This window comes from Marmota marmota, unplaced genomic scaffold (assembly GCF_001458135.2).
Source record: "Marmota marmota marmota unplaced genomic scaffold, marMar, whole genome shotgun sequence".
In the NCBI taxonomy this organism is placed as follows: Eukaryota; Metazoa; Chordata; class Mammalia; order Rodentia; family Sciuridae; genus Marmota; species Marmota marmota.
The window spans coordinates 32,882,022-32,893,870 of record NW_025999968.1 but is presented as its reverse complement, the minus strand read 5'-3'; the positions used below and the strand labels follow the sequence as shown (position 1 = coordinate 32,893,870).

At 32.1% G+C, this 11,849-nt stretch overlaps 1 protein-coding gene across 1 annotated transcript; it reads left to right on the top strand.

The window, feature by feature from the left end:
- Window positions 1-1,578: 1,578 nt before the first annotated feature.
- Window positions 1,579-9,883, top strand: LOC107136232 (40S ribosomal protein S4, X isoform-like). Its single transcript, XM_015478419.2, is given in 3 exon segments — window positions 1,579-1,603; window positions 9,071-9,395; window positions 9,397-9,883. Coding segments are annotated over 2 exon segments (798 nt in total). The 5' UTR covers window positions 1,579-1,603; window positions 9,071-9,084.
- The last annotated feature ends 1,966 nt before the right edge of the window (window positions 9,884-11,849 follow it).

The window sequence follows — 11,849 nt, the reverse complement described above, 5'->3', positions numbered from 1 at the left end:
GAAATAATCTGTGAACCCTAAAAGATGGATCTTTTTTCCATATTTTTTTTTCTTCTTAGGCTTCCTTCCTTAGTTCTGCATACTAGTGTTCATATTATATCTCTCATATGGATACCGCTTTCCATAAACAAAACTTCCATTGTTAAGAATGTCAATTTATGAATTAAATACTTGGCATGGCCATTCTAAATTTGACCACCTGCCATGGACACCAAAATCAACAGTGAGTTGATCCAGTTTTTACATACTTATGTATAAATTTCTGAAATCCTTTTGTTATGGATGTGGATTAGTTTTCTGGGCCCATATTCATACTTTTCCTTCATCTATCCACCAGGCACATGTTCCAATTTCTAGTATTCTTTCTGTGCTTAAGCTCACCAGAATCATGAGCCAGACATATAGATACGTATATGTATGTATGTGTGTGTGTGTTTGTGTTGTATGTGTGTGTGTGCGTGTGTGTGTGTGTGTGTATATATATATATTTTTTTGACAGCATTTATTTAAAAACTTTCATTTGGGTTGTTATTAGTTTTAATTGAATAAGCAGCCTCCTGCATGATATAATTTAGAGTGTGTTGAAAAGTGTTCTTTCTTCCAAGCATTGTTCTGTTGGCCTATCATAATGTTTTAGAATATTCACATGAAGTTTGATATGAATACCTTGATAAATATTTTTGATAAAAACAGAATGAGGAAACTGATGTAACACAAATATGCTACCTGAGAAAGCAAAGTAATAAACCACATCCAGTTTTTAATCCTGCCCATTCAAGGGTCAAAGTAGACCAAGCATGTATACAATATGTAGCATTGTTAATAAGTAGAACAAAAGACTCACTCTAGTTCCAACTTACTTAACAATTTCTTACATTAATTATCATGAGCAACAAAATATGAGTAAAAGTCTGTCATCTACATAAGTTATCTAGTATCTACATTAGATATGCATTTTATTATTCTAATTTAAATATTTACTACAGCAGGGATTTATCAAATTAAGTGATTTATCAAATTAAGTGATTGGTTTTCCTAATTTTAAAATATTTTAATAAAAAACTAATCATAATATAACTATAATCACAAGAAAATATACATTTTAAACTATTATTATTATTTTTAATATTGGCAGTTTGGCTTGTGCATTTGAGATTTCAAAAATACCAGCTGAGGCGGCCATGTGTTGTGAGATTCTGCCTATAGGTCTCAGACAGCATAGTTTTTTTATGGCATCTTGTTTTTGTTGTTATTGTTGTTGTTAGTCATAACCAAATGAACATATAACAGTGTATCAGAATTGTGAGACACTAGAGAAAAAGGGGGAAAAACAAAAACAACTTGGAGCCTACCCAACCAATTAAAATAACTAAAGAGCTTTTAGTTTTGAAAAATTTGCTCTAGGGAAAATTATAGTGTTCTCTGGAAGCTTAAAGTGAAATCATATTCTGCTAGCTCCCAAACACATAATAATAATGTTGTTAATGAGATATATTGTCACAATCTGGAGTGTGTGTGTGTGCATGCATATGTGTATGTGTTTGGTTTCAGAAATAATTGCTTATTAAAAATTCATACGAACTCTGTAGTCTGCAGATTCAGAGTGAGTCTCTATATGGATCCATAAACTAGTACTTTTCTCCTTTGTAGATCTAACTCTCTATTCATTTGTTTTTATTGTTAGGTTCCAAATACTTCAAAAATTAAGAAAAATAATTTTATAATTTTGATCATTTGATTTTGCTTCTTTTGCTGTTTGTGTACAAATGAATATCTACTTATGTAATTTTATATTTCAAGTTTCTCTTACTTCCTACAGACTTGAGAATTTTAAAACAATACAAAATATAGAAAAGTAAAATTCCTCAGGATATTTTTCCAACTTTAATTAAATCAATTAAAATATGATATTCTCAAATTAATAATCATATTACTATAAGCTTTGAAACTCATTAAACCAAGGTGAACAAACATAAAACATGATAGGAAAGGTTTGGCAAAATTGAAGTTGACTTAACACCTAAAAAGATTTATTTCTAAGAAAGCAATGTTTGTTTAAAAGTTTGTCTGTCTGTGTCCAGTGGCTCATGCCTATGAATCCCAGTGACTCCAGATGTTGAGGCAGGAGGATGGTGAGTTCTAAGCCAGCCTCAGCAATTTATCGAGTTCCTAGGCAACTCAGTGATAGCTCTCTCTAAATAAAATACAAAAAAGGGCTGGGAATGTGTTTAAGTTTAGTGTCCTGGGTTCTATTCCCCCATACCTTTATTGGTCATGTCATCCTATTCTATTTGCTGATTTTACTTGCATTTCTTGAAACAATGATTGATTATATCAGATTTGTTTGATTATATAATGTAAAAAAGATCAAATTTTAAGCTAAGGGATTGATTTATTTTGTTATTATACAATATAATTTGCCCCGAACTAAATTGTTTAATTTGTCTGAATTCTAAAATTTTAGAACATTTCAGTGATCATAAATTTCATAGTGTATATATGTGATGTATGTTTGCATTTCTTGAAATATACCAGTTCTATATTTCCCATTTCTATTCTCATGAATTAATCCAAATTCCTGTTACTTCATTACTTTCTGGAAATCTTACATTATAGGTCCTATGGTAAGTTATAACTCATGACTTACCAAGTATTTTTGACACTGCATTTTACATATTCTCTCTTTATTCTACTTACATTTTTAGTGAGCATAGAATTATTATTCATACTTTTATTTTAAGGGGAGGTAAATCCTTTTTAGTCGTTATTTATTTAATTCTTAATAAGAAGCAGAAATCTTTGTACTGCAGTAAGAAGAATTCAAATTCACACTAGCCTAAGCAAAGGGAATACTTACTACGTTTTATATGGAAGTTCAAGTATTTCAGACAAGGATGGACTTATTAACTCAGAAGATATTAATAGGCCCTTCATTATTTTCCACTTTGTTCCTCTTCTTTCCTTTGTCTCATTATATCTATGTCAGACTAAGCATTAATTTACTCCACATCACCAAGGCAAAGTGACCACCAGCATTCCCATAGGGGAAAATAAATAGAAAGACAATGATGATATTAAAAGCACAAGTTGCTTAGCATTTTTCAGAATCTCTTGATTTCATCAAGTTCTCCTATCTTATAAGCCAAGAAAGGAATATATGCTCTCCTACTATTCATTTACCAGTTCAAGAATAGTACTTTTTATGTCAGAGTGTGATATGGCTTGGGAAGTATTTCACTTTTGGAAAAATAAACAAAAAAATTATCAGCAGGATAGCAACCTGATTTTTGTTTTCATTTGGGTCATCTGTAAAGGAAAAACAACCTAGTGAAATTTCCATCTATGAATCCATTATTAAAGACATTTGTTTATTCCAAACCTTATTTGTTTTTGATGAACAATTTGCATGTAGTTCTGAGTCACCTCATGAAAAATTCTCCCACTATCAATCTTTGTCCAGCCCAAGATGTGAATCATCTTGTATATTTCATTCAATCAATAGCCACATTGGTGATGAGATCAACTGTTTGGTATTACAATGTTGTGTTCAAGTGACTTTTATTCTACTTAATAATTGTCCCAAAGTATAATTACAGTGATGCTGTCAATTTGGATATGACAGAGGAAACCTTTAAAATGCTTGCTTTGAGAAAATGAGTGTTTATGATAGGCATATATGTATAGGTAGAAAGCAAAGTATATGTAGAATTAGGTACTGTTTGTGATTTCACATATCAGCTTTGGGTCTTAGAATGTGTCCCCCATGGATATGGTGGGACTACTATACACTCAAAGAATATTAACATAGATATATTTAACAGAAAAAAATATTTTTGTATAGAGATATAGTAGATACATATATTTAAAATGAAAAAAACTCACTTAAGACAATTTAATTGCTAAATATTTTAAGAAGATATATGTGTATAACTGAGAATATAATTCAACGTAAATTCATGTTTTAGACATCAACATGTCTAATGTTTTATTTTTACTTAAAATAATACCCAACAGGATCCACTTAGCATTTTAATAATATATTTTCATTTGTTGTTGACTTTTTAATGGGCATCTGTTTGAATTTAACAGGAAAAAAATTTTACATTGCTATAAAAGATGTTCTCATAATCTTAACATGAAAAATTAATATTAGAACTTGGTAGTAGACTTTCATATCCCTGATTGAATAATATTGAATTATTAAAATATGTACAGTCCCATCACAATAAAATTATGAGCCAAATGACCTTTTTTGCAATGTTGATTGCCTGGATTTATCTAAGAGATAAAGAAAATGTTTTCATTTTGACTTGATTTGTGAAAAGATCTGTTTCTAATTGTAAGATCTTGGCTACTTCCTAAGCAGGCCTTTGGTTTAAGAACAGCCCTAAAGAGCATGAAAGTTTCAAATCATTACTTTAATAAATGCTGCAGGGAATTCACACCTAAAATTTTACTTAAAAGGAGGGTGAAAGAAAAATTTACCCCTCAACTCATTTATTTATTTATTTTTAATTGGTATTTCCTAAATATACATAAAAGCAAAATTTCCTTTGATACATTTATGTATGCATTTAACAAGATTTTGTTAATTCATTTCACATTTCTTCTGAAGAAACTTATTCTTAACTAGGTAAAAGCAAATATTAAGCTCCAATGTTGTTATTTTTTTTATTTTATTTTTTTTATGATTTCACCCTTTACTCTGGCCTTTGGATACAACTACATGCAAGCCACCCTTAGGGGGCCCTCACTGCCCAGGACAGAATCTTCCCTGTGTGATATTTTCTAGACACGTGTTGGACCATTTGCCTTTTGAGTTTTACAGCAAATAATCTTATTTGTAGTTTCTAACCCTCTCCCTTTATTCCTCCTTACCCAAAATGTACATGAGTTTATAAACATAAAAATAATTTAAAAGGTCCTGTAGCGCTTCCCCTTGTCTCTGCTGGACATTTCATATTCCTGGTGGCTGTTCTCCACCTATTGCTAGATTCTTCAGCACCTCCAAGTTCAATCACCTGACTGTCTCTTCTGTGCCCGTGAAAGAGCCTGAGGTTACAGGCCTGTAGCAGTGGCAGCTTTACTTCCCATCATTGCTCTGGCTCAAGTGATTGTGAACTTCTAAAATTATGAAAAATTTCTGTTTTTTTTTTAATGTATAAGCAAATGACTATATGCATGTGTGTGTGTTTACTGTATTGATGAACTTAAGAATTTCCTGACAATGTGTTGTAGCAATCTACCATAGATATTTACTGAAATGCCTGCCTTAGAAAACTGTGAAATTAAATAACAATGTCTAAATATTTTTAAAATTACTTGTTGCATAATTCTATGAAATTTTATTTTAGATATATGTTTATGAACATATAATTTATTAAGTTAATGCCTTCATTAAAATGGAGCAGTGGGTAGAGGAAGCTTCATAATAATCTTTTTAACTGGATCAAAACTTAAGACTTTGACCAGAAACTTTGTGACTGCTAGAAGAAAGCATAGGGTCAACAATTCTATCATATTGGTGCAGGCACCAGCTTTATTAATAAGATCCCTAAAGTTTGAGAAATAAAACCAAGAATCAATGAGTGGGATGGCAGAAAATTAAAAAGCTTCTTCATAGCAAAGGAAATCATGAAGAGAAAGCTTACAGAATGGGAGAAAATCTTTGTCAGTTATTCCTCTGACAGGGGATTAATATCTAGAATATACAAAGAACTTACAAAGCTTAACCTCCCACCCCCCAAAACACCTAATCGATTAATGTGCAAAAAATAAACAGATATTTCTCAAAAGAAAAAAAAACAAATGGTCAAAAAATATATGAAAAAATGCTCAACATTTCTAGAGATCAGGGAAATTCAAATCAAAACTACACTAAGATTTTAACTCACTCCATTCATAATGGAAATTATCAAGAATTTAAATATTAATAAATGCTAGAGAGGATAGAAAAAGTTGTACTCACATATTGCTGATAGAACTGCACATTAGTACAACTACTCTGGAAAACAGTATGAGTATTCCTCAAAGAAAAAAAAAAAATAGGAATGGAACCACCATATGATGCAGCTTTCCCACTCATTGGTGTTTATCCAAAAGAACTAAAATCAGAGTATTACAGCAATATAGTTACATCAATGTTTACAGCATCTAAATTCATAATAGCCAAAGTATGGAATCAGCTTAGATGTTCATCAATAGATGAATAGATTAAGGAAATGTGGTATATATGCACAATGGAGTATTATTCAGCCAAAAAGAAGAATGAAATATCTGCATTTGCCAACAAATGAATGGAAATGAAGAACATACTGATAAGTGAAATAAACCCTACTCAGAAAATCAGGAGTCGAATGTTTTCTTGCACACGCAAAAGTTAGAGCAAAATAAGGGAAATAAAAGGGGTGGATAGGATATTATAAGTATCTATGGAAGATCAGTGGAGCAGAAGATTGAGAGGGAGGGAAAAGGAACAGAGAAGGGGGAGAATGCAGAGTGAATTTAACAAAATTATACTATGGTCATGTATAAATATGCCTCAGTGAACTTCATCTTTATATATATATTTATGAAGCACCAATTGAAAATAAATAATGTGAAAGGAAGATGAGTAAAGAACAAGAAGGAATAGAGGTAGGGAGAAAAAGGAGAAGGAACATTGAACTGAAATGGAATAAATCAGATTTAATGCATGTATGACTTTGTCAAAATGAACTCAACTATTATGTACAACTATAATGCCCCAATTTAAAAAAAACAAAACAGTCTTTCTATTTAAAATCTTTCTATAGTGTTGGTCATCATATACTGGTGTCTAATTCAATAGTTTGATTAGGTTATAAAACATGGGTTCTTTATTCTTATTTTGTTTTTGCTTTACTATTATTATAACACAATGATGTTTCATTATCAGACTTATCTAATATTTCATAAAAATATACAGATATATACTATAAAATACGAAATGATTAGCACAACTTTTATTAAACCTATAGAAAATCACTAGCCTAACCTTATCATATGCCAAACATACAATTTTCAAAGTTATGCTTTATCAGTTGCAATGTATAATGTTCAGAACGCTCAAAGGTAAACACTAAGAAGCACTGTGCTTAGTCCCTTCCTTTATGATTATATAAAAGTACTAGTGGTATGGCTTATATAATCCATCAAAATATTTTCTTATACTATTCTTTTGTAGCAGGTAATTTGTTGTATTATTTAAACATAGTTTGGGTGTTGAGAGCCACAGCCGAAGGGGCCCCAGCAAACTTTCAGACTGCCAGCTGATGATTGGCTCACAGCGGCCCCAGCAACATCTAGCTGATTGGCTCCTCTGCGGTGATGCTCATTGGGCTGTTTCCCCGCCCTTTCAGACTACGGAGCTGCTCATTGGGGGACTTTTTTGGCTCCGCCCATGCGACCCAGCCAATCAGCCTCAAAAGCAGGAGGAGTGGGGGAGGTTGAGAGGCTTGTGGGAAGCGGGTGGTGGTAGTTGGGCTCTGAGGGTTTTTCCTGAGGAGCTGTTTTATTTGGCATGTGTGGTTCTAAAAATAAAGTTTGTTTCTTTTGATAAGTGGCTCCTGAATTGTGCCCAGCCAGACTGCGGCATTTGGGGCAAATCTAAAATACCTTATTTATTTTATTCTGAACAAGTATACTAATTTGAGATGTACTATGGACTTTTTAAATCATGAATAATCTTTGAGAGATAAAACAGAAAATATAGTCTCTGTAAGGACAACTTTTGACAAACAAATATAATTTTAAAAGTCTAAAATGGTGATTCACTATTGTGTATGCTTGCATTAACTTGTAAGAAAGAAATAACAGAAAGAAGCAAAATAAGCCAGAGATAAAAGACGATGAAATTACTATGTCAATCATTGCTTGAAGGCACATATATTATATAAAATCCACTAAGAATATATTTCTTTATATGAAGATTTTATGTTAGAGAATGTGATATCATTAAAAACATAAAAGTGGAGTTCTTAGCTTCCAGAATAAACTCAAAACTTTTTATATGCTGAAGTTTTCATTAAAATAGGAAGACTGTCCTAATTTACTAAATACTTGATTAATTTATGAGAACATTGTTATAAATATTTGGTTCAGTCTTTTAGCTAATATATCCATAATGTTAAATCAATCAGAAATAAGATTAATTACAGTAATTGCTTCTAGTTAACTTAGTAATTCTTATTGTCAGAAAATTTTAGTTGTTCATTATCAAATATCAAATACACAAATCAGATTAGAATTGTGTGTTTTATCATATAAAGGTTAAAACCTGACCTAAAAGTTTTCACAAAATGAAAGCTGACAGTTTGCATTTACATGGGGAAATGTTTTAAATGCTGCATTAAGGAAAAAAGAAGTAATTCTTCTGAACTCTGTTTTGTGGTCCCAAGTAGCTAAATAAATCAGGATTTTGTGTTTACAAACCTGACTTATATGCATATCATGAAATAAATCTAACATGTCCACTCTGGTAATGAGTCTACCCAAACAGCATCAATATTTCATTTACTAATAGTAATGTATAGTGCAAGACAGGTCATAATGTGTTTCCAGAAGCATTCAGGCAAGAAAATCAGACATGTAGGCATTTTTTGCAGAGCAGGGTACACTAATTATGCCAAGAGATTGTGTATCATCTTTGTTTGAGTCTATAAATCTATATGGAAAAATTGAAGACTGGTTTTTGATAAGGTGTTGTTGGAATTAATAGTGTAGCAGAATGTAATGTACATGCAATCTTGAGGAAATAAAAACTATTTTCCCCCACCAGAAGGGGAAATGTTATTTCCTTTCTTCCTACTATGTTGTGGATCTTATTTAAATATCATTTAAAATAATATAAAATAATTTTAAATGCTTTTAAAATTTTAAAGACCACTGTGCTTTAAATATAATGTTTTCATTTTAAAATTATGCCACATAATTAGTTGCACTTTTTATATTTAAAATGGGAATAGATATCACACTCCTTGTTTTAGAAACTGAAGCTTAACAATGTGAAATCTTTCTCTTCATTATAGAGGTATAGTTGTCCAAGAAATAGAATTTGCTCTTTCCATGCCTAGAGCAGCCATGGCTTGTGGTCCCAAGAAGCATCTGAAGCGGGTAGCAGCTCCAAAGCATTGGATGCTGGATAAATTGACTGGTATGTTTGCTCCTCGTCCATTCACTGGTCCCCACAAGCTGAGAGAGTGTCTTCCTCTCATTATTTTTCTAAGGAACAGACTTAAGTATGTCCTGATAGGAGATGAAGTAAAAAAGATCTGCATGCAGTGCTTCATCAAGATTGAAGGCAAAGTCCGAACTGATATAACCTACCACACCGGTTTTATGGATGTCATCAGCATTAATAAGACTGGACAGAATTTCCTGTGACACCAAGGATCATTTTGCTGTTCATCACATTACACCTGCGGAGGCCAAGTATAAGTTGTGCAAAGTGAGAAAGATATTTGTGGGCACAAAAGGAATCCCTCATCTGGAGACTCATAATGCTCAAACCAGTCGATACCCTGATCCCCTAATCAAGGTGAATGATACCATTCAGATTGATTTGGAGACTGGCAAGATTACTGATTTCATCAAATTTGACACTGGTAACCTGTGTATGGTGACCAGAGTTGCTAACTTGGGAAGAATTGGTGTGATTACCAACACAGAGAGACATCCTGGCTCTTCTGACATGGTTCGTGTGAAAGATGCCAATGACACCAGCTTTGCAACCCGGCTCTCCAACATTTTTGTTATTGGCAAAGGCAACAAACTATGGATTTCTCTTCCCCTAGGAAGAGGAATCAGTCTCACCATTGCTGAAGAGATGGACAAGAGACTGGCTGCCAAACAGAGCAGTGGGTGAAATAAATGGTTCCTAGTTGATATGCCTAGAGAGTAGAGGTCTTTGTACTTAAATAAAATATAGCAGGATGAATTGCTTTTGAAAAAAAAAAAGAAATAGTATTTATACTGTTTTCATCTGAAGAAACAAAACCCAATGGTCTACCTTATTTTCCTTCAACACAATGTCAGGATACTAGTTGACATTAAAAATTAAACAAGAGTAGACCAGCCTTAGCAGTACATTCTTTAATCGTCTACAGAAAACCAAAAGAAAACAAACAAAAAATGTAAAAGATTTTTAAATAAATCATTTTCATATTCTTTACCAGTTCCCAAATTCTATGAATTGTTGGTGACACAGTGGTAGAGCACATTTATAAGGCCCTGGAGTCCAGTTCTCAGTATGGAGGGGAGGGAAAGTATAATAAAATAATTAATAAAATTTAATTGATTTTAAATAAAAAAACACAATTCTATAAATTGATCAACATAGTTGCTATAGGAAAATAGGTAGTCTTAAACATTTCCCATGAATAACAATTGGTACAACCCTTATGGAGAATTTCACAAAATGGCATATGCCATTTATTTTATCTCTCAAAAATTTCTTTTCTATGAGTTTATGCTGAAGATGTGCCTTTAATAGGAAAATGTATATGCAGATTTACATTACAGTAGTATTTGGAACTAACATGTTGAATGTTGAAGCAGCCTGACCGTACCTATAACAATGATTAATAACCAGCCTATCCAGAAAATCATTATGAAGATGTAAAATGTAATAAAAAGATCTACATGAACTGATGTTGAAGGATTTTTTAAGAAAATGTTAGAGTCTGTAAACAAGTCAGGATGGCGCCTGGCATTTTGCCAGAAAAATGTTAAAGTTCGTAAACAAGTCTGAATGGTGCCTGGCAAAATGCCAGAGGGAGTGGTTTAAAAATTAACAAAAGCGAGCCATTAAGTGTGGAGATTCCTTATTGGTTGACTGATGTATCTAGTTTATGCTAATTAGGATAAACTGTGTGGAATGTATAAATACTGCTCCTGTCCTGCAATAAACGGCTCCCTCTCCTGCTGTATCAACATACACAAGTTGTTCGTCACCCCCCGGTTATTTTGCTGCAGCCGACTGCGACAAGAAAATGGAAAAAAATAGTATTTTTACATACAAATAACAGATTGTGAAAAATAATGGAATTAAAAACATGTGTATAAAGAGATAAAGAAACATAAGAAGGATAAACCAGAAATCAGTAATATTAGTTACTTGTAGTTACTTATTTTGGGATGGGTGCATAATGTGTAGAATGAATAGAAGAGAAAAGAACTATAATTGATACTTCTGCCAATATACCTTTTTAATCTGAATTTTTTGAAATTTTGTTAATATTCTATATGCCCAAGAAGTAATAAACACATAAATATAAGAATAGAGAAAGCATACTAATATAAATAGGAAAATATACATGAATTCTAGTGTTTCAAAAGAATATCATGATTATGCTAAAAGAGGAAAAAATATCCCTTGGACAATGTGCTCTTAGGTTAAATATAAACATACTTCTTTTAGTTAAATGTTTTATTTTTCTGTTTTAGGTGTTAGGAATCTGGAAAGTACTTTCTGTAAGTAATAGAATTGAGTAATTTATTATAAATAAGGTTTAAATTTGTCGCTGTCAGAGAAAAAAGTTACAAACATTGAAAAAGTGTGTTGAATGTCAATTGATAGATGATTGATTGATAGGCATTGAAATAGAAAAGATGTTTATAAATATGTGTGAATGCCTGTGTATATTTTCATGTGCTTCCTAGGTCTGTCCTCTAAGATAACCTAGAAGTAATGATCTCAAGGAGTACCGAGAACAGTGTCTCGATTTTGGTTTCTACCTATGATTCTCCTTGAATATGGACAAGGGATTGGGATTCTTCACAAAATGAGGGCTGTCAGACTTAGATTAGGTGACTCTAGAGCACCTTTTGTT